Source organism: Phyllopteryx taeniolatus, chromosome 5, assembly GCF_024500385.1.
Source record: "Phyllopteryx taeniolatus isolate TA_2022b chromosome 5, UOR_Ptae_1.2, whole genome shotgun sequence".
Classification (NCBI taxonomy): domain Eukaryota; kingdom Metazoa; phylum Chordata; class Actinopteri; order Syngnathiformes; family Syngnathidae; genus Phyllopteryx; species Phyllopteryx taeniolatus.
The window spans coordinates 3,385,686-3,409,813 of NC_084506.1; the positions used below are offsets into that span (position 1 = coordinate 3,385,686).

The 24,128-nt window shown below is 44.5% G+C and overlaps 1 protein-coding gene across 1 annotated transcript in view; it reads right to left on the reverse strand.

Moving 5' to 3' along the window:
• The window catches only part of slc12a3 (solute carrier family 12 member 3), a 36,327-nt gene that overhangs the window by 8,175 nt on the left and 4,024 nt on the right, over positions 1-24,128 (reverse strand). Inside the window, exons 4-16 of the mRNA XM_061773764.1 lie at positions 21,092-21,187; positions 16,096-16,235; positions 15,737-15,847; positions 14,515-14,626; positions 14,265-14,395; positions 14,077-14,161; positions 13,627-13,787; positions 13,209-13,316; positions 12,070-12,193; positions 2,320-2,421; positions 1,840-1,995; positions 1,660-1,759; positions 536-647 (exon numbers count right to left, since the gene is read on the reverse strand). Of these exons, the coding sequence (XP_061629748.1) occupies positions 536-647; positions 1,660-1,759; positions 1,840-1,995; positions 2,320-2,421; positions 12,070-12,193; positions 13,209-13,316; positions 13,627-13,787; positions 14,077-14,161; positions 14,265-14,395; positions 14,515-14,626; positions 15,737-15,847; positions 16,096-16,235; positions 21,092-21,187 (1,538 nt within the window). The remainder of the gene's footprint in view (positions 1-535; positions 648-1,659; positions 1,760-1,839; positions 1,996-2,319; positions 2,422-12,069; positions 12,194-13,208; positions 13,317-13,626; positions 13,788-14,076; positions 14,162-14,264; positions 14,396-14,514; positions 14,627-15,736; positions 15,848-16,095; positions 16,236-21,091; positions 21,188-24,128) is intronic.

The following is a 24,128-nucleotide window of genomic DNA, read 5'->3' on the forward strand; positions in this document are numbered from 1 at the left end:
CCCTGGACTGGTTGCTAGCCAATTGCAGGGCACATACCTGTATAGACAAACAACCATTCACACACACACTCACACCTAAGGATAATTTAGAGTCTTCAATTTACCCATCACGTGTCACGGTGAACGACTGGTAAGCACATCTGCTTCACAGTTCTGAGGACGCGGGTTCAAATCCCAGCCTCGCCTGTGTGGAGTTTGCATGTTCTCCTCGTGCCTGCGTGGGTTTTCTCCGGGCACTCCGGTTTCCTCCCACATCCCAAAAACTTGCGTGGTAGGTTAATTGAAGACTCTAAATTGCCCGTAGGTGTGAATGTGAGTGCGAATGGTTGTTTGTTTATAAGTGCCCTGCGATTGGCTGGCGACCAGTTCAGGGTGTACCCCGCCTCTCGCCCAGAGTCAGCTGGGATAGGCTCCAGCATGCCCGCGACCCTAGTGAGGATAAGCGGTATGGAAAATGGAAAAATGGAAATTTACCCAACATACTGAAGCACTTAAAGATCAACAAATATATCATTATTCACTGTGTTGCACTCACAGTAATCACATGGCCACACATCATGAGACTGAGATTCTTTGTGAAACAGCTGACAAGATCCACTAGAGCTGGTCGACTGCTGGGAGGTCCCGTCAGGACCAAACACTGTGGTCTGCAAGAAGGACAAATAATATCAGGGTAATCAGATTATCAGGGGTTAAGTTACATGTACAAGATGTTCTCAAACAAAACAATACAATCACCTGCTCTCATGACATACTGTACATCATTCTACCTAGTGTTTCAGATTTCTACTATTTTCTTGATAGAAAATAAGAACTAAACGGACTGGTTCATTTGGTAGCAAAATTCAGTGAATTAATGGGAATTCATGATGAATTTATGGGAATAACCTTAAAAATTTTTTTTAGGCTAATTCAGTTGATTTTCAGTCCTGTATCCTTCAATTCCATGAGGACAGCACATATCTTACTGTAGGGCTGGCGAGGCCAAATTAGCTTTAAGCACTGTGCATTCCTTCATCAAATAAACAAATAATTTCTAAAATCCTGAATAATAAGGTCATGCTACTGCATTTGACATACAGTCTAATAGATTCTTAAGTAATATGTATTAAACATAGAGTAAGAAAGTTTAACCAGTGAAAAATAAATCAGCCAATAAATCAGAAAAAAAACATTTAATGTAATTAATTCTGCTGGAAAGTGTCCAAATTTAAATTTCTGACCAAATAACTTTTCATAAAGACAATACAGTATCAGCTCCTCAGCACAGTGCAACAAAGGTCACTGATCAGAAGACTGACAACTCCATCAAGTGGGTTGTAACAATAACTCCTGGTATTTTGTAAAAAAAAAAAAAAAAAAAAATCCCCTTCACAGATTGCACACACACCGAGAGAACGAGCTTCACTGTTAGGATAGAAAAATTACATTGGTTTCAGTTATGCGTTACTATTTTAGTCATGAGTTTAATGAAATGAGAGGGGATGAGCTGGAAATGATCCGCTTTGAGCGAAAGACAACCATCGCTCTTCAATATCAAAGGAACACAACCAGACTATTATTTTGCTGAGAAGTACAAAACTGCATGGAAAAAAACCATTTCCATTCCATTGCAATTAATAATTCAGGTGACAGCAGCGATACCTCTCAGCCACTGACCTGTAGTTCTTCACATGGTCTTGCACCTGGTTAAATCCCATACATTGCTTCAGTGCAATGTTGTAGGAGCTGGCCTGTACTGATGAGCCCCAGTTCACACCTAGGCACAAAGTATTGAAAAGTCTGCACATGAGCGAATGACAGCTTGTGTGCCTTTAACTAAGCGTGTAGCATGCTTACTGGGGTTCTTGTAGAGTGTGTATCCCAAAAGGAGCAAGACAACACCAAAGGCAATGAGCGCTGCCCACCAAGTCAACAAGAACATGATAACCAAACAACACACAGCGCAGAGCAAAGACAGCCATTTATTGTACAACCTGAAGGTTGGGCGCCAACCTATAATACAATGAACATACAATGTCAGGATATATCTTGTCTCTACTCACAATATGTATTTAATTTACAGTACTTCCCGAAATAAAGTTAGTAAAGTGCTTGTCCTCAAGTGCTGGAAAACACTCTTTGCAAAACATTTCTTGCATACTAATTCATACAGGTATTTGCAATTTTGACTTAAATCTATACTTTCATGACTTCATACAGTATAAAAATGTGAAAATGTGTTGTCCCCCCAAAAAAAATTACGCGAGAAAATACTTTAGCTTTATGTATTCAGTTCATGTAGATTCTCTCAAGTAGGAAGATGTCAATTTATACTACCAGGTGAATTGATGATTGAGGCATGGAAGCAGCTGAAGTTGATCAAACAGTAGGAGCAGAGAAAGAAGTTGGAGATGATCGGCGCTATCGTGTTCAACTCGGCTGCAGTAACAGAAAGACAAAGGGCAAGCATAGAAAAGCTCTGTCAATGTCTCCACAACATCATTATTCTGTTAGTGATTTAAGTTTAATACAAGTTAGAGTTCCATTTATGATTAGTTCGAATAACACATTTCTTAAATAGTTAATAATACTATACAACATAACGATATTGATTGCACTGTAATATCGACATATTGCACAACCAAACATGACGTCACCAAACCTGTGTCAGCGAAACCAGAAAGTGAGCAGAAAGTCAACATGAAAAATCCAGTTCTAATTCACATACATCGTATGCCTTTGGTAGCATCTTGGTTTCATGTTTTTCTGCATCATTAAACTTGTGGACCAACAGTAACGAGAAACAGAGTTTTGATGGAGAAGACAAGTTTAGCTGACTGTCCAAACTTAGCAGAGACAGTATACTGAAACAATTCATCCATCCATCCAATTTCTGAGCCGCTTCTCCTCACTAGGGTCGCGGGAGTGCTTGAGCCTATCCCAGCTATCATCAGGCAGGAGGCAGGGTACACCCTGAACTGGTTGCCAGCCAATCGCAGGGCACACATGAACAAACAACCATATCCACTCACATTGACACCTACGGGCAATTTAGAGTCTTCAATCAACCTACCACGCATGTTTTTGGGATGTGGGAGGAAACCGGAGTGCCCAAAGAAAACTACACTGAAACCAAGTACACCAAGGCTTCCTAGGGGGCAAGATAACATGAACATGCTGGTGACAATGAAGTCATCACGCTCAAGTGGATGCCTAACACATCAGTGTCCAACGAATCACTTCAAGTTAGATGATAGATCTATCGATCGATCGATAGATAGAATTGGAAGCTGCTGTTGACACCATGAGTGAACAATTTAGTCACATGCTTGCAGTGGTGGGACCAACTCATTGCTTTGGAAGTCACAAGTAAGTCTGAAATCTTTGCACTCCAGTCCCGAGTCGAGACATGCAAGTCTCGAGTCAAGTCTCAAGTTCTACACTTTGAGTTTCGAGTCCTTTCGAGTCATTTTACCACCAAAATAAAAATATATTTTAATATCTATCCATCCATCCATCCATTTCCTGAGGCGCTTCTCCTCACTAGGGTTGCGGGCGTGCTGGAGCCTATCCCAGCTGTCATCGGGCAGGAGGCGGGGTACACCCTGAACTGGTTGCCAGCCAATCGCAGGGCACATAGAAACAAACAACCATTCGCACTCACATTCACACCTACGGGCAATTTAGAATCTCCAATTAATGCATGTTTTTGGGATGTGGGAGGAAACCGGAGTGCCCGGAGAAAACCCACGCAGGCACGGGGAGAACATGCAAACTCCACACAGGCAGGGGCGGGGATTGAACCCCGGTCCTCAGAACTGTGAGGCAGACGCTCTCACCAGTCGTCCGCCGGGTATTAACTTTTAAAAGATAATAAGAACTAACTACACTTTAGCAATAATGGCGTTGGACACTTTCACCTAATAAATAATCATAGGACCTTCAGCAATATGTTGTCACTTATCATATTTTCCTGTAGTAAAACAGTTAGTTGCACATATAGCTATAGAAAGCGAATGCCACAAAGTGTTGGTTTCTCAGTCCTTTGGTCAAAGTAGCAAGTCTTTTCAAGTCAATGGGTTCAAGTCCAAGTGAAGTCACATATCATTGCTGTTCAAGTCGAGTTGCAAATCTTTTAACATATGATAAAGTCTAAACTCATCAAATTCATGACTGGAGTCTGACTCAAGTCCAAGTCATGTGACTCGAGTCCACACCTCTGCATGCTTGTACTGATTTCTACTCCCTTTAACAGCCACACAATGCACTCAACAGTATGTGGCTAAACAAATCAAACCTTTAGAAAAAAGAACACCAGTCAAATGAAGAGGATGTCCCAATAAAGTCAGAGTCACACGCTGGTCCCCGACACATTCAACTTTATAAGGATGAATACGTCGTGAGCCATGACAAGTCAAGTTTGGAGAATGCCACTCTGCTCCACCATTTCATTTCCTCAGAAGGACCATAATGGTGCATCACCCCTCTCCTGTCACACATCTCCAAACTCCAACCGTAGCAACTCTAAATAGAACAATATTGTGAGGTTCCTTGCAGACCATGAACTGGTTTCTACAGGCTTTCTTCAGTTTAATGACAAACCTTAGAATTTGAGAGCCTGGAAACACTGATTTCTATCGGCAACCAGTGGATTAGATTTAACAGCAAGTGAGGAGATGGCTCTTTCTTTAAAAGTGGCTAAGTAAGGAGTCAAAAGAGCATGCTGAACAGATCAGAGCAATTCACATTAAGTGTCCAGACAAAGGCCTGGACATGTTATGGGTGAGACTCGTGAGAAATTATAGCTCAACAAAAACAATTGAGGACGCTCTCTTTAAGCGCAATGACACCTTTCCAAAGATAGGGAATTGGGAATATACTTATACTTACTTAGACTACTAAGTTAATAAAGTTGAGTGATCTTCTAAGGGAGCTTGTATCAGCTAAGGAAAAATGAGTTTTACCTGGTTTCTTCATATTTGACACAGCATGTGTAGTCAACCCATTTGTGCAGAAGCTTTCCTTTCATCTACAAGAAAAATGGGCTTCAGTTGGTGCATCTTATAAGTGGTGAGGGAACGTACATTATCCACCCTTTAGCTTTTTTGTATTTTTCACCAAGAAGCAAGAATTACCAATGGCCCAAGCTTTAGCTTCATCACAGATAGACATTACCCCCAGGAGTCAACGGTCAGCATGGCAGGAAAACAAGCATCAAATAATATCAGCCAGCAAAACAGAGATAAGCCCCATAGCTGATTCTGAATTTACAGTCTTCATCAAAAGCAGTTGACACTGACAAAGAGTGTCCTATTCATGGAAAACCACACCCTTTACGCTAATGTAGTGCGTTCAGAGAACGGCCCATAGAAGATCGCAGGATGTTCTTGAAAGAAAACTATCAGTGCTTCAAATGCTGTTCGTCATCACACTGCTAAAAACTGCAAAGTATGGGTTTAGTGTACTGAGTGCAAAAGTCCAAGCACTCCATACACACTCCCTACATGTGCAGAAATAAAGGAAGTAATGGGAAGAGGGGCAAAGGGATATGAAAATAACCCCATGGACTCAGAATTCCACTACCCAACCTTACAGAATGTAATGACATTCCAAGCAAGAGAGACAAGATTCCAACTCTTCTTCAGGAACATTTAAAGTCAATGGCTCACCTCAACTTACTGACGACCAAACTCTGACCTGACACCAGTCGTACTGGGACCGAACAGCCCGTATCAGGGGCTTCGGTACCCTATACTCCCGAAGCACCCTCCACAGGACTCTCCGAGGGACACGGTCGAACGCCTTCTCCAAGTCCACAAAACACATGTAGACTGGTTGGGCGAACTCCCATGCACCCTTGAGGACCCTGCCGAGGGTGTAGAGCTGGTCCACTCTTCCACGGCCAGGACGAAAACCACACTGCTCCTCCTGGATCTGAGATTCGACTTCCCGATGGATACTCCTCTCCAGCACCCCTGAATAGACCTTACCAGGGAGGCTGAGGAGTGTGATCCCCCTGTAGTTGGAACACACCCGCCGGTCCCCCTGGGACCACCACCTCAGTCTGCCAATCCAGAGGCACTGTCCCCGATGTCCATGCGATGTTGCAGAGGCGTGTCAACCAGGACGGCCCCACAACATCCAGAGCATTTAGAAACTCTGGGCGAATCTCATCCACCCCCGGGACCTTGCCACCGAGGAGCTTTTTAACCACCCCAGTGACCTCAACCCCAGAGATAGGAGAGCCTGCCTCAGAGAACGCAGACTCTGCTTCCTCATGGGAAGGCGTGTTAGTGGAATTGAGAAGGGCTTCGAAGTATTCTCCCCACCGACTCACAACGTCCCGAGTCAAGGTCAGCAGCGCCCCATCCCCAGTATACACAGTGTTGATGGTGCACTGCTTCCCCCTCCTGAGAAGCCGGACGGTTGACCAGAATTTTCTTGAAGTCATCCGGAAGTCTTTCTCCATGGCCTCACTGAACTCCTCCCATGACTGAGTTTTCGCTTCAGCGACTACCAAAGCTGCATTCCGCTTGGCCAGCCGGTACCCATCAGCTGGCTCAGGAGTCCCACATGCCAAAAATGTCTGATAGGACTACTTCTTCAGCTTGCCGGCATCCCTCACAGTTGGTGTCCACCAACGGGTTCGGGGATTGCCGCCACGACAGGCACCGACCACCCCATGGCCACAGCTCCGGTCGGCTGCCTCAGCAATGGAGGCGCAGAACATGGTCCACTCGGACTCGATGTCCCCCGGAACATGAGCAAAGTTCTGTTGGAGGTGGGAGTTGAAACTCCTTCTGACAGAGGATTCTGCCAGACGTTACCAGCAGACCTTCACAATACATTTGGGCCTGCCAGGTCGGACCGGCATCTTCCCCCACCATCGGAGCCAACTCACCACCAGGTGGTGATCAGTTGACAGCTCCGCCCCTCACTTCACCCGAGTGTCCAAGACATACGGCCGCAGGTACGATGACACGACCACAAAGTCGATCATCGAACTGCGACCTAAGGTGTCCTGGTGCCAAGTGCACATGTGGACACCCTTATGCTTGAACATGGTGTTCGTTATGGACAATCCATGATGAGCACAGAAGTCCAAGAACAGAACACCGCTCAGGGTCTGGTCAGGGGGCGTTCCTCCCAATCACGCCGTTCCAGGTCTCACTGTCATTGCCAACGTGAGCATTGAAGTCCCCCAGCAGAACGATGGAGTCCGCAGCGGGAGCGCTCTCCAGCACCCCCTCTAAGGACTCTAAAAGGGGTGGTTACTCTGAACTGCTGTTTGGTGCATAGGCACAAACAACAGTTAGGACCCGTCATCCCACATGAAGGCGAAGGGAGGCTACCCTCTCGTCCAGCAGAGTGAACCCCAACGTACAGGCGCGAGCTGGGGGGCAATAATTATGCCCACACCTGATCGGCACCTTTCACCGTGGGCAACTCCATAGTGGAAGGGAGTCCAACCCCTCTCGAGAGGACTGGTACCAGAGCCCAAACCCTGTGTGGAAGCGAGCCCGACTATATCTCGTCGTAACTTCTCGACCTCACGCACCAGCTCGGGCTTCTTCCCTGCCAGAGAGGTGACATTCCACGTCCCTAGAGCTAACTTCTGTAGCTGGGGATTGGATTGCCAAGGCACCTGCCTTCGGCCACCGCCCAGCTCACACTGCACCCGACCCCTATGCCCCCCCCCCCCCCACAGGTGGTGAGCTCATCGGAAGGGGGACCCACATTACTCTTTCGAGCTGTGCCCGGCCGGGCCCCATGGGTGCAGGTCCGGCCACCAGGCTCTCGCCTTCGATCCCCACCTCCAGGCCTGGCTCCGGAGGGGGGCCCCGGTGACCCGCGTCCGGGCAAAGGAAACCTCAATCATAAGGGTCTTTTTGCCGTGCTTTGTCTGGTCCCTCACTTAGGACCTGTTTGCCATGCGTGACCCTACCAGGGGTGTGAAGCCCCAAACAACTTAGATCCTAGGATCATTGGGACACACAAATCCCAACACCACGATAAGGTGATGGCTTCCAGGAGGGGAGCTGTTGCATTCACGGCAGATATTGAATAAATGTCGAATTCTTTTTTTTATTTCCATCAGAGCAGAGTACAGGAACTTCTTGAGATTCCTAAGACGTCAACAAAGACATTGTGGACTACCACATGACTGTCCATGTCTTCGAGAACAACCCCTCACCTGCAGTGACAATTCATGGTCTAAACCAGTCTGTTCAGAACAGCGAGTTCCATATTGACCCTTATGTAAAACACTTTGTGATGCAAGAGTTTCACAGATGATAGATTGAAGTCATGTCTACAGTCGAAGCTGCTATCGACTTGCTAAAAAAGACAAGATGTCCTCTCCAGGTCAAACCTGAGACTACATGAGATTGCAACAAAGAGGTCATGGAAGCCTTCCCAACAAAGGACCATGCAAGCAACCTGAAAGACCTCAACCTAAACATAGACACAGTGCCGATGCAACAAAGTCCTGGACTCGATTGGAACCTCCAAACAGATAGCTTTGTCTGTAGTGTCTCTGATGTGGTTAAGCCTTACACTCGTCGAGGTGTTTTATCCACCATCAACAACCTCTATGACCCTCTTGGATTTGTAGCACCAGTTACTATGCAAGTCAGAGCTATTCTAAGAGAACTCACTGCAGAGAATGATGACTTGGATGCACCATTGCCTTGTGAAATTAAGAAGTCCTGGACATCATAGAGAGCTTTTGTAACATAATTGAGAAGTCTGCAGAGAGTAATGTGTCTTCTCAGATGCCTCAACAAAAGCAATCGCTGTAGTAGCCTACATAAAAATCAACCATCCATCCATTTTTCATTTTCGCTTATCCTGGTTAGGGTTGCAGGCCGCTGGAACCTATCCCAGCTGACTTTGGGCGAAAGGCAGACTACACCCTGAACTGGTCGCATAAAAATCACAGTACTGTAAATAACCATTTAGGCTTTGGTGTGGGAAAGGCCAAGCAGGCCCACCCGTCCAGAGCACACAATCCTGAGATTAGAGCTTTGTGCACCACTACTTGCTGTAGAGTTAGCAGAACTGATCTCAGCAGAACTTGATCTTCAACTCAACACCACAACATACTACACAGACAGCCAGTGTTGTACCTGAGCAAGTTCAATGAACAAAAGTTCATGAACTAGTTAATATACATGAACAGAACTTAGGTCATTTCTGCCTGATGAACGTTTTTGATAATGCGCTCATTCTGGTGTCTGTGAACAAAAGTGAACAGCAAACAAAAGTTTATTTTCATTCAAGAGTGACCGGTTTTGTTAATGACTTGCAAGACAAAATCACACTGTATACAAGCCTTCATCTGTCGGGGTAAAAACACCATATTTGGCAACCCATTCTGTGCGCCCGTGGCCGCCATTCATGCTTTCATCGCAACTGTGCAAGTGTGCGAGGTGCGTGCAGGGACACTGCGTAAATATGAATAAACATCTCTACAAACATCAGTGGAGGCTCATCCAGCACCTGCCCAACACCTTCTGGGACAGGTGGCGTAAATAATTATTTCAAACACTGCAAGCACGAAGAAAGTGGCAGTCTCCACCCCCAAACATTGAGCCAAAGAGCATCGTTTCTCCTTCAGGACAGGCAAATACCAAGGAATGAATGGCCATTTGGTATGGTAACAAAGACCTTCCCAAGCAAAGATGAGAGAATCCGCCAGGTTAAGGTGAAGGAAATCAAGTCTGTAGGAGAGACATTGTTCGTGAGACCAGCTACAGAACTACTGTTGCTTCTCCCTCGAGATATCTAGATGATGGACAAAGTGGGTGGCATGCAATTATGCCAGGCGGGGAGTGTTCTGTTAGTGATAAGTGTAAGTTTAATATAAGTGTAACTTTAATATAAGTTACAGAGTTGCATTTAGTATAAGTTAAAATAACATTTATTGAATAGTTAAGAATATGATTATACAACATAACATTATTGATTGCATTGTAAAATCGACGTGTTGCGCAACCGGACGTGGCTTCACCAAACCAGAAGACGTGTCAGCAAAACCAGGAACTAAGCAGAAAGTAAACAAGAAAAACATGATGTGTCATTAAACATGTGGACTAACAGTAAAATCTTCCTTGTCTTGATGTAGAAGACGAGTTTAGCTGACTGTCCAAACATACGTAGCAGAGACAGTACAATCATTGTTTTACCATATTGTAGTGATGATTACAACTTCAGCGGCTTTATACGTACCAAGCTCAAACCTCAATTCCAATGAAGTTGGGACCTTGTGTAAACAATAAAAAAAAACAGAATACGATGATGTGCAAATAAATCATTTTCAACGTACAGTATAATCAATTAAATACACGACATAGATGAGATAATGTTCAAACTGATACTTTTCCCCCCCCCAAATATTCACTTCTTTTGACTTTGATGCCTGCAACACGTTCCAAAAAAAGATGGAACTGGGGCATGTTTACGACTGTGTTACATCACCTTTTCTTTTCACAACAGTCAGCATTTGGGAAGTGAGGATACTAATTGTTGAAGCTTTTTATATGGAATTCTTTACCATTCTTGCTTGATGTACAACTTCAGTTGCTCAACAGTCTGGGGTCTCCATTGTCATATTTTGAGTTTCATAATGTTTTCAATGGGACACATGCCTGGATTGCTGGCTGGCCAGTCTAGAACTCGCACTCTTTTAATATGAAGCCACGCTGTTGGAACACATGCATAATGTGAGTTGGCATTGTCTTGCTGAAATAAATCCAGTCAGTCCATCTCAGATGAGCTCGGGCCCAGACAAGCCGTCTGGGTTTCTGGGTGTTATTGATATGTGTGGCTTTTGCTTTGCATGATAGAGTTTTAATTTGTCATGGCGACAAACAGTGTTAACTGACAATGGTTTCCCAAAGTGTTCCTGAGCTCACGTGGCAATATCCTTTACACAATAATGCCGTTTTTTAATGCAGTGCCTCCTGAGGGATCGAAGGTCACAAGTTTTCAATATTGGTTTCCGGTCTTGCTGCTTATGTACAGAGATATTTAAAGATTCTCTAAATATTTTGATGACATTATGGACTGGAAATGATGAAATCCCTAAATTCCTTGCAACTGTATGTTGAGAAACGTTCTTAAACTGTTGGATTATTTGCTGATTAAGTGGGGAACCTCGCCTCATTCTTGCTTGTGCACAACTGAGCCTTTTATCCCCAGTCGTGACACTCACCTTTTTCCAATTAACTTGTTCACCTGTGGAATGTTCCATACAAGTGTTTTTCCCAGTCTTTTGTTGCCCTGTCCCAGCTTTTTTGAAACGTGTTACAGGCATCAAAGTTTAAAATGAGAGCATATTTACAAACAAAAAAACCCCCAATAATGTTCATCAGTTTGAACATTAAATGTCTTCTCTTTGAAGTGCATTCAACTGAAAACAAGTTGAAAAGCATTTACAAATCATTGTATTCTGTTTTTATTTACGTTTTACACGTCCCAACTTCATTGAAATTGGGATTTGTATAAGTATTTAAGCATTCTTATCATGTCTTGCTTGTCATTTTTGCAATAGGTATCATGTACTGTACATTTTAATGAAATGTTTAAAAAAAGAAGATAAGTGGGTACAAACATTTTGGGCATAATTTGTGATGGCCTCTTATTAAAATTTCAGGCTAGCGTTGTTTCGTTCACAAATGTTTCGTTCCAAAGAAAAAAAATATTATATATTGTATTATATATTATATAATTATTATTTATGAAATGATTTGTTCTTTGAGCTTGGCCGCCGCCGTGAACGAGTCGGCTGGGAGCGTTTCACTCAAAGACGCTTTACACCAATGACATGACAATAACAGTAAGGTGGGTGAGCAGAAAAGCACGGGTGCTAGTGTCAACGACGCTGTCCATCGCAACGGAATGTAGACAAGTCTCGTCGGCTCACGAGAGCCCTGTGTGGGTGTAGAGGGGACGCAGAAGGATATGTGTGGTAGCTGAGCTCGCCGCACGCATGTTCACGAGTCACAACCGTGCTGTTCAAGAGCTTCCTGAGAGAGAGACTGAGACTATTTTCCCATATATCTGTATAGTCCTTCCAGTCCTCACCAATGAGAATGAAACAGACAGCAATGATGTATGCCAAGAGGTAGCTGCGCAGTGCTTCGTCATTTTTCCCATAACCTTTGCCAAAGAAGCCAATGAGAGGGTAGAGCTTGTCCTTGCACAGACACTAGAGAAAGTAGAGACAAAATAGGATGCATAACGTAAAGGCAAAGTAACACAGGTCATTTTCATGTAATTTGATCAATAAGGGTTAAGACATAAATAAAATAAAAATCTAATTTTGCATTTTTTTAATTGGTTTTATATGGGTACCTGTCTCCCATACTGAAACAGTTGTTTTCAAAAAGCTAATGATCATTTAAAATTTTAGGCATTCATAATGAAGGTAATCCTCATTGACAGAACAAATTGTGGTTACCTCCGGAAATACATTTCTTTCATAATGGTCAAGATAAAAGGTGCATCACGTTAAAGACAAACAGCTTGAGTGAGTTTCGAAATTTACATGTTGCCCTTCAAGCTATGCAGATACAACTGCATACGTGATCCTAACTACTCATTAAAACCATTACACGCTTGTCTTTATACAATCGTAATGACAGTAAAGACATGAAATAGTCCTGATACTTTTACAAATTCATACATATTGATTAATATCTCAGAAATAACATCATTTATTTTGCAGTCTGCTATTGTGTGAATACAAAATGGCATCCCCATCTTGGCACTTCAGCTCAAAGATCCCTCGAGTATATTGCAACAACATAATGAGGTTCTCTCAAGTGGCATTAAGGCTAAAGACAGCTTGAGTGACAAAGAAGGACCGTTTATAATAGAACCAAAAAAACAAAAGGAACTCTAAAGACACTAACATGCATTTGTGTTAGTTTTCATGGAAATGGCATATTAAGCAATGATGGACATTTTACTCAGAATATATAGTTAGCATTTGTTGGAAACTGGGCATGAGTAGCAACAGGTCATCTGCGCACATAATATGGTTCACTAAGACATTTACAATCCTCATTGTATATTTACACACCCATCTTTTTTTTTATTTTTTAAATGGTATTATCATAAATATGAAGCCAAAAATAAGATATTTTGCTTCTAGTCCTTAACATGCGAAATAGACCACCTGATGTCTTCTACCAACAGGTGTCTCAGTGTGTGTATAGTACCTGGAACACTTTGGGTGCAGACACTAGGCAGGCCAAAGCAGAAGAGAGTGTTGCACCAAATATACCAGCAGTGATGAGTGGAGCAAAGGCTGACACCATGCTCATTGACTGTGGACACAAAGATTCTGTTTGATTCGAGTTGCTCACTTTTCTGACTACTCAAGAAATGAAAGTTCATAAAGTTACTCCCTCTATGAGAATAACGGATTAATTGACACTGAAAGAAGAGATAATGCCCTGAGCAGTTGGGTGTTGACTGTCTTGTATGGATCCCCAATCAACAAATCCCAATTTCCATACCCTGGTATGTTGGTTTGTTTATAAAATAATCTAAATGCTATCATTGAGTCACATTGAACAAAGACAGAGAGAACATGTAACATCATCATTTTGATGCTGCCAATTTTTGTGTGTTTACCTGATAGTAATTACTAATGCCAAAGTTGCACGTGTTGTTGTTGATACAGTCTGTGAAGTCCCAACCATACTGACAAGCCAAACCAACACAGTTCTTGCTGAATGAGTATGAGGACAAGGTGTCATTTAATAGTCCAGATGCATCCCTGACCACACAGGAGCCTGGAAGGTATAAGAAACACATCCCATATAATTCACACACATAATGAAATATGACTTACACAAACTTACTACCTAAGGTAGGTATTCATATTGTGATACATTTGCCAACGTTTAAACCAAGTTGTTCTGAGGGTGCCTTCTCTTGGTGGTGAGGTTATCACAAGGCTATTGCCAGGGATTTGGCACTCCATGAAAAAAAGTCACTTTGGTTCCCACTACTTCAATGCAGTATATTGAAAATGATTCTTTTTGAAAGTATCTTAACATTTCGGATATGAGCATACAATACCAATGGTAGCAGAGATTATGAGGTATGACAAGGTGGTCCAGAATATAGCCATGAGTGTTCCTCTGGGGATGGCCACTGTTGGATCCTGACAAGGGCGCAGGCAATGTATCAAACAACTATGCAGAGTTTGACATGCCATGAGTAAATATGAAGGAGGAGACACTGAAGGTGTAGAAAATGTTACATACCTTCAGATCTCCTGAGATGTTAGCTCCTGCCAGGATGCCAGTCGCAGAAGGAAAGAAAATGGAGAACATGCCAAAGAAGCTGCCCTCCTGGCCCCGCCAATTGGGTACAAAATTGGTTGCAAAAATATCCGCTGTTAAGAGTGAATTGGTCTGTTATTTATAGTGTTGTGAGACAGCGAGTCACACACTGAAAAGAATTATCTTTAAGACTTTATATCGGCAAACGCTACGACGGAAGAAATTCGGTCACCTTTATAGCTGAAAAAACCTTTGGCCTGTTTCTGTGGCGATGCAGGGATAATCGTTCCAACAAAGTAGCTGGCAAATGACACTATGATGACCAGAAAAAACAGAACCTGGGCCTTTGGAAGACAAATTACACATTTAGAAATACATCAATCCATTTTCTGTACCGCTTATCCTCAATAGGGTCACGTGCGTGCTGTAGCCTATCCCAGCTGACTCTGGGCGAGAGGCGGGGTACACCCTGAACTGGTCGCCAGCCAATGGCAGGGCACAAATAAACACACAACCGTTAGCACTCATATAATAATTTAGAGTTTTCAATCAACCTACCATGGATGTTTTGGGGATGTGGGAGGAAACCGGAGTACCCGGAGAAAACCCATGTAGGCACAGGGAGAACATGCAAACTCCACACAGGTGAGGTCGGATTAGAACCTGGGTCCTCAGAACTGTGAAGTATACTGTATGTGCTAAACAGTCGTCCGCCGTGCCGCCCCATAGAAATCCAGTATCTTCAAATTGACCACTGCTTATTAAACGTGTCACTTGTTCTTAGTGTTATTAGACTGAACCCAATTTATCCATCCATCCATCCATTTTCTGAGCCGCTTCTCCTCACTAGGGTCGCGGGCGTGCTGGAGCCTATCCCAGCTGTCATCGGGCAGGAGGCGGGGTACACCCTGAACTGGTTGCCAGCCAATCGCAGGGCACATAGAAACAAACAACCATTCGCACTCACAGTCATGCCTAGGGGCAATTTAGAGTCTCCAATTAATGCATGTTTTTGGGATGTGGGAGGAAACCGGAGTGCCCGGAGAAAACCCACGCAGGCACGGGGAGAACATGCAAACTCCACACAGGCGGGGACGGGGATTGAACCCCGCACCTCAGAACTGTGAGGCTGACGCTCTAACCAGTCGGCCACCGTGCCGCCGAACCCAATTTAATGTCACAATATTTAAGATGTGTCTTTAAAAACTAATTACAAAATAATCTCAATTGATCAATTGTGAAATGTGTAATGATGCAATGCAACGCTGGCATGGTAAAATATTTTTTGCATTAAGGCCTATTGTTCTTTAGTAATTATCAACTACATAAAATATAATATTAGCACCCGAGTGAAACTTAACACTTAAAAATGCTTTTGAATTAAAGTTTGTTGAAAAGATACTTTGAAAAATCACCAGCCACTTATTCATGGTCTTATATTTAGTTGAGCTTACCTTTGACTCCCATGCCATGCCAGCCATTGAGATACCTAGAAGACATGTGACCGTGACGATACCAATGATGCGGATGTCATTGATTCGATTCACCATTACAGCACCGTTTTCCTGAGAGACAAAAGTAAATCTCAGTGTGACTCAAACTGAGGAAGAAGAACATTGAACACTACATAAAACCTGAGACAAAATCATGAAAATCAAAACCAACAAATGAGTTGGGGTAAGTAGGTGTACTATGCCAAATAGAGTAATTTGTCCATCTTATTGGTCCGTGAGAGATTTTGCATTCCTACTGTTTCCAAACAATTTTGACCAACTCTTTGTCCACATTCTATAACAATCAGTATGCTACTTACATGCATGAGATCCACAACAGTCTCAGCAAAGCCCACAGTATGCATGGCCACAGCCACAGCATTAGCAAAGGCAAAAATAAGACCAATGGACCCTCCCAGCTCTGGACCAAGGCTACGACTGATTAGAAAGTAGGTCCCACCTGAGAAAAATTTAAGATAAGCCATTTATTCTGGTCAGTCATAAGTGTTAAAACAGTTGCTCTTCACCTTATAGGAGGTACTGAACCCCGCAAGTTTCATACGCGCATTCACGGACCCCTTCGTAATTAGAAAAATTAAATATGGTTTATTTCAAATTCAAAACAGGTATATATTTTATTCATGCACAAAATGAACCACACATCAATTGTACTCAAAATCAGTGTTCAAAAAACAAAAGCAGCAAAATATCAAATTCACACAAAAAACAAAAACGCAATTAAATTAACCCCTCCCTGAGACGTTACCTTATCGTGGTTGAGGGTTTGTGTTTCCCACTGATTCTAGGAGCTAAGTTGTCTGGGGCTTTATGCCCCTGGTAGGGTCACCCATGGCAAACAGGTCCTAAGTGAGGGACCAGACAAAGCATGGCTGAAGAGACCCCCTGAATGGATACTGTTTTTCCTCACCCAGACGCAGGTCACCGGGGCCCCCGTCAGCCAGGTGGGGGTCAGTTGCGAGCGCCTGGTGGTCAGGGAGCCTGCACCCATGGCACCCGGTCGGGCAGAGCCCAAAGAGGCAATGAGGGTCCCCACTCCAGTGCAGTGTGAGCTGGGCGGTGGCCAAAGGCCACCTTGGCGGTCAATTTCCTGGTTAGCTAGCTCTAGGGATGTGGAACATCACTTCTCTGGCAGGGAAAGAGCCTGAGCTGGTGTGTGAGGTTGAGATATTCCGACTATATATAGTGTGTGTATGTGGGGGGGAGGGGGTTGTTTGTGCCTATGCACCAAACAGAAGTTCAGAGTACCCATTATTTTTAGGCAAAACTCTCAATTTACCAGTCGATTTATGTTCCTACCCTTACCTATGGTCACAAGCTATGGATCGTGACCGAGGAAATAGATCGCGGATACAAGTGGCCGAAATGAGCTTCCTCCACAGGGTGTCCGGGCTCTCCCTTAGACATATGTTGAGAAGCTCAGTCATCTGGGAGGGGCTCAGAGTCGAGCTGCTGCTCCTCCACATCGAGAGGAGTCAGATGAGGTGGCTCGGCATCTGATTAGGATGCCCCGTAGATGGCTCCCTGGTAATGTGTTCCAGGTAGGTCCTACCAGGAGGAGGCCCCGGGGAAGACCCAGGACACACTGGAGAGACTATGTTGCCCCTCTGGCCTGGGTATCCCCCAGGAAGAGCTGGATGAAGTGCCTGGAGAGAGGGAAGTCTGGGCTTCCCTGTTTAAGCGGCTTCCCTTGCTACCTGACCACTGATAAGTGGAATAAAATGGATGTATGGATGGACTATATAATTCAATGAAAATGTACTGGAAATGTATGTAAATTTTGCTGTTGCCTTTCACCTTGGCAAGTGCCACTCATATAATTTTCACAACAAAGTCTGTTCCTTTTCTTTGTTTTTACAACTACAGTCCTTGAAAATAATTGTTCGCTATACAGTGCAAGCTTGCCCATATTTTAAAGTGGTTGATCGATGCTTTAGCGCTTGTTGGTCTATTGCTGTCATAGATATGAACAATAGGTAGATACGACACGCCGGTTTAAGTGGGGTGCCTAAGGTGACACAAAGCTAGTAGGGGCAAATTATCAGTGCATTCCTGTTTGTGGATGGCACAAAAACAAGGATGCCTGTAGAATCACAATAAGGGAGCTGGGAATAACCTTTCATAAGCAAGATTTTTTTTCAGCCTTTTTTTTTTTTTTTTAAACGTTCTGTTGTATATTATTAGAACATGATTTTATGTTGACAAAAAATAAAAACGTGGATGGCGCAGGTGGAGACAGGCTTCAGGAAGGAGACGTGGAATGTGGGATGAATTTTCAGGGACTGTGGAAGCTTTAATTGGATGGAAGTGGGATTGATGATTTTGGTAATGGGGAAGGGACCAATGAAACGTGGAGTGAGTTTCCGGGACTCCGTCTGAAGTGGAAGGTCGTGGGAAGAGAGCCAGACGGATTGACCCACCTTGTATTCGGGCGTTTGGGAGCGATGGTCAGGTTAGGGTTTGTTGGAGTTTGTTGCGATCAACAATAGTGAGAATGATAGAGTTACCTTCAGAGGTGGGTAGGCCAGTAACGAAGTCCAGAGCGATATGGGACCAAGGGCGGCTCGGGATAGGCAATGGACGCAGCAGCCCAGCTGGGGGCAGGTGTGAAGACTTCCCTCGGGCACAGTCAGAGCAGCCTTGGACGAACTCCTTAGTGTCTTTAACAAGGGTGGGCCACCAGAAGTGCTGTCGGATGACATGCTTCCTTCTAACGAAGCATGAGGAAGGAAGGATGTGTTCTGGTTTGTCAGGGCTGGAGGGGGGTGAGTAAATTCGATACTGGTTTGGTGTTTTTGGAGCCAGGATGGAAGGAGAGACTGAAATTAAACCTGCTCAAGAAGAGAGCCCAGCAAGCTTGTCGAGGGTTAAGGCATTTGGCGGAATGGAGGTAAGAAAGATTCTTGTGGTCTGTCCAAATGATAAATGGTAGTTCAGTACACTCCAGCCAGTGTCTCCACTCTTCCAAGGCCCATAAAATGGCCAGCAGCTCTCAGTTGCCGACGTCGTAGTTCCTCTCAGCAGGGGACAAACGACAGGGAAAAAAGGCACAGGGGTGAAGTTTCTGGGTCATGGGGTCCCGCTGCGTGAGGACAGCACCTGCCCCCATGTCCGAGGCGTCAACCTCGACCACGAACTGGAGGGAGGGGTCTGGTGAAGAATGGGCGCACTGGTGAACAGGGTCTTGAGTTGATGAAATGCTTGGGATGCTGCCAGGGTCCACTGAAAGGGGGAGCTGGTGGATGGGAGGCTAGTGAGGGGAATTGCGACCTTGCTGTAATTACGAATGAATCGACGGTAAAAATTGGTGATTCCAAGGAAACATTGCAGTTCTTTGCGGGTGGTGGGATTGGGCCAGTTAACGGCAGCTTGGAACTTGGCAGGGTCGGGTTGTAGTTGTCCTTTGGAGATAACGTAGCCCAGGAAGTGTATGGAGGACAGGTGGAATTCACATTTTTCGGGTTTTCAAGAAGGCATTGGAGGACTTGGCGCGCATGACGCCGATGTTCTTCAAGGGAGCAGGGGAAAATGAGAACGTCATCCAAATAGACAAAAAGAAACCGGTTCACCATATCAGGGAGAACGTCGTTAATGAAGGTCTGGAAGACAGCGGGGACATTAGTCAATCCAAACGGCATGACCTGGTATTCGAAGTGTCCGAGAGGGGTGTTGAAAGCGGTTTTCCATTCATCCCCCTCTCGGATACGGATGAGATGGTAGGCGTTCCAGAAATGGCCAGATCTTTGATGAACACCGGAGAGAGATCATGGTATTCTTCAGGGACTCGAGAGAGGTCAACGGGCGTGGAAGAAGGTGGCGATTTATCAGAGGGCGGTATGGCTGAGAGGAGGCAGTGTGAGTGGCAGTGAGGGCTCCATCCAGTGATGGCTAAGTGTGTCCAGTCGATGGTGGTCTTGTGTTTTTTGAGCCAGGGAATTCCGAGGACGAATGGGGTATCAGGGGAAGGGATAAAAAAAAAAGTTGTTCTCACGGCGATTACCCGAAATGAGCAAGGTGAATGGCACTGTTTGGTGGGTAACGGGGGAGATGATTCGGCCATCCAAGGCAGTGACTTTCTTCGGGGATGGAAGTGGTTGGAGATGGATTTGGAGCTGGTGAATTATTGCTTCATGAATGAAGTTGTCATCGGCACCGGAATCTGTACGGGCAGTTATGGGGGTGTTCTGATCAGAAACTATAATGCAAGTGGGAACGGTCATGCGAGAGGGAGAGCTTAAGGGAATGGAGGTTTGGCTCACCACGACGCTCTCGGGTCGCGGTGAGTCTGGTCTTTTGGTCGGAGGGGGCACGAGGAAATAAAGTGACCGGATTGACTGCAGTAGATACACAGCCGCTGCATGACTCGACGCTGACGTTCCTGTGGGTCTAGACGCGTTTTACCAATTTGCATGGGCTCTGTGGTAGCTACGGGAAGTGACGGATGTGCGGGGGTGCTCTGAGTGGGAGGATTCTTACATACGCAGACCCTCCCCTCTCGTGCTCTCTCTCACAGTCTGTTGTCAAGACAGATGTTAAGGGCAATGAGATCCTCAAGAGAGGAGGGCTCGTCTCGGACCGCAAGCTCATCCTTAAGTTGGTTGGAGAGGCCATTTGAAAAAATCCCCCTTAGCGCCGTGTCGTCCCACCCGTATTCACCTGCCAATATCCGGAACTCAATGGAATAGTCTGATGCTGATTTAGCGCCCAGCGTGAGCGTGAGGAGGCGACGAATGGCATTATTTTGTCCTGTCGTCCAATGTGGGCGCTTTGGAAGGTTAGTGCGTTCTTCAGTGGCTCCGGACTTGCTGGGTCCATAGTGGCTTAAGTATTCTGTCACGTGTGGGGAGTAGCTTGACCCAAGAGCAGGTGGCAGATGTAAAATGATGAACAGTTTGTTGAGGAAAGGTTATGGAGTTGGTCCTGGATGTGTTGGCAGGCGGCGGTGTAGACAGGTGGCAGCCAGTGGAAAGAACAGGCAGCTGGCTTGGTGGCAGGAAAGACATGGGTCAGGAACACAGGGGAGCACTGGGAACGAGGAGACACAAGAGTTAACAAGGGAACGAGGAGTTAAGTGGTAGGCTTCCATGGAAGGACAGATGGGCGTTTGCAAGCACACACACACACACACACACACACACACACACACACACACACACACTCACATATGGCAAGGCACTGAGGGTCCTTGGCAAGGAAAGACAACCTGTAGGAGCCATCCACACCGAGAGGTGCCATGTTACATGCCATGTTAACCATGTTGCGTGTATCAGCCAGTGATTGATCACAGATGGAACAGACCTCCTTTGACTTTGCCGTTGGTAGCAATAGCAGATGTAGAGAGCCCGGTGATGCCAGTTATACACGAGGAAAGAAGGATGATCACCCAGGTTAGACCTGGTTCAAAATACAATTGTAAAGGAAGACAGCTTGAGAAAAAAAAAAAACAAGTTTCATTTTCTTTGCCCATATTGTCTACAGAAAATCACAACAAATATTAAGGGTAGGGATGCACGATAACTTTTTTTTTTTTGTAGTTAGTAGATAGTTTATAACTTGCTTCTTCTTCTTCAAACCAATACTGATAATCGATATACAGTAATTATTTAAACGGTTTTGATCTTTTTTTTTTTTTTTTCCAAGATTTCCAAGCCAACCAAGCATCCACAAACTGATAGAAAGCTGGTGCAGGGACCTGTACTGTATGTATATTGTATATAGTTGTTTTTTAGAACAAACTGGTCATATAATTCAATGCCTTTTTATAGAAAATATAATTGAATTTAAAATAGTATTATACTAATTTAGTATCATAATTTATTATCATATACAGTGAACCCTCGCTACTTCCCGGTTCGACTATAACGGATTCACGACTTCGTGGATTTTTTACAGTGCAATCTTGCATGCTGTTTTTTACAGCGTACAAACCCGTATTGTATTCTGCATCCTGAGTGGCTACGGTACTGTAGACCAATTTGAATCCATCTCCTCCGTGCCATGTCTCCCGTACAGCACAGAATGCGTTCGGCTTGCTAAATTTAAATTAGTGTTCGATTGCTAGCAATGTGACTCTCAAGTGCCTTCTGTTTGCAAGTTTTCTCCCAGACATAACCAACAATGTCGACGAAACGTGCTGCACCGACAAGGGCACCTGCAGTCGCACCCAAAAGGCAAAGGAAGGTGCTAACTATCGAAGGTGGCATGTCTGTTTATAAGAATCCCAGAAGAAAAAAGAGCGGCAACAAACTTTGTGTTGCATTTCTATCAGAAAAAGACAGTGGAAAAGGATGCTACAGCCGAAGACGAAGAGGGACGGTCAGAGGAAGCGTGAAATATGTCACAATTAATAATTTCTTATGTTTCCAACCTCATACGTTGTTCATTCAGATTATATTTGTTATTTCTAAAAATTGTCATTATTATTTGTCAGAAAATGTTTACATTTTTATTTCGTAAATGTTTGGGCCTTAAAACAGGTTTTGACCTCCATCCATCCATCCATTTTCTGAGCCTCACTAGGGTCACGGGCGTGCTGGAGCCTATCCCAGCTGTCATCGGGCAGGAGGCGGGGTACACCCTGAACTGGTTGCTAGCCAATCACAGGGCACATACAAACAAACAAACATTCGCACTCACAGTCACACCCACGGGCAATTTAGAGTCTCCAATTCATGCATGTTTTTGGGATGTGGGAGGAAACCGGAGTGCCCGGAGAAAACCCACACAGGCACGGGGAGAACATACAAACTCCACACTGTCATGGTCCGTGTTTTGGTTTGGGTTGTGTTTAGTTTTGTTCCATGTTTTCCTGTGTTCCATGTTTGTAGTGTGTTCATTTTGTTGTTGTGTCCACCTGTTCTCGTCTACCTTGTGTCGACCAATCAGCTCTCTCCAGCCACTCGTGTCTTGTCCAGGTGTTCCTCGTCTCGTCAATCTGTTTGTATTTAGTTCCCTGGTTTCTTTCAGTTCTTGTCAGTTGTCACTCAGTTATTTCACTAGTCATGTCTTGTTTCTTGTTTTGGGTTTACTCAAGTGTTTCTTTGTTACTTTGTCTTTAGATTTTGGACTTTGTTAATTTAGCATTCAGACTTTATCATGATCTTTGTTTTCCTTAGTTTTTGGAATTAAATATAATTTTTTATATACTCCTGCACTACTGCGTTGCCTCCCTGCTTCCCTGCACTTGGGTCCTCCAGGTTCTTGCCTTGCATTCCTCGCCGTCGGACAAACCCCAAACGTGACACACACTTGGCGGTGATTGAACCCCGGTCCTCAGAAATGTGAGGCAGACGCTCTAACCAGTCGCCCACCGTGCCGCCAGGTTTTGACCTTTGTTTCGTTATACAACAATATTAACAATAATAATAATAAGTACAACAACAACAACAATAATAATAATAATGTACTTATTTTTCTTACAAAGGTTTGAACTTTGACCATGTTTAAACAAGAGAGAAATGTGAGAAAATGTTAATGGTGAGGTTTACAGCCTTAAAACATAGTATAATAATTGTAAAAAATAAAGTTCCTACTTCGTGGATTTCACCTATCGTGGGTTATTTTGGGAACGTAACCCCCGGGATAAACGAGGGAACACTGTATCGTATCTATATAACATAAATCCAGCCATCAATTTTCCTGACCGCTTATCCTCACTAGGGTCGCGGTCGTGCTGGCGCCTATCTCAGCTAACTCTGGGTGAGAGGCGGAGTACACGCTGAACTGGTCACCAGCCAATTGCAGGGCACTGTAACAGACATGCTATTGCCAGATGGCACCATGACCCCCAATCTCGGGCTGGGACTGCGTCCCTATCTCCGCTCCCCTGCTGAGACAGACGGTCACGGGGATGCCTGATTTATCTCACATGGACGCTAATTGAATCACCAGCCACTCTGAAAGACCTCATCAAAAGCAGAGACCAGGAATCCTGACTTCTCACCTGGACTTTAAATTAATTAGCAGTTACCCCATAAACCTGCACTCCCAGTCATCAGGAGACCCCCTAGGTGTAGAAGCCTCAAGATACCGACCCAAAAAGCTTGAAAATCTGCTGGTCCCACATGCCAAGATAAAAGTTCAAAAGACCATTTGTCCTTTGAAATGCAACTCAAGACCTCTGGGACAATGGATGGGACATGAGTGACACCCACAGGCGGTGGAGAGTTACTGCAAACATAGCCTTGCCGAATTTGAATGTTGTGGGACATTTTAAGAACTTTGCATGAACGCTCGCAGTGCCTACCACCACACCAATGCCATGAGTGATTGTATTTCTCCTAATTTGAATGTCTTAAATTTTTAAACCACAAACTAATCCTAGGATGCAAAAATA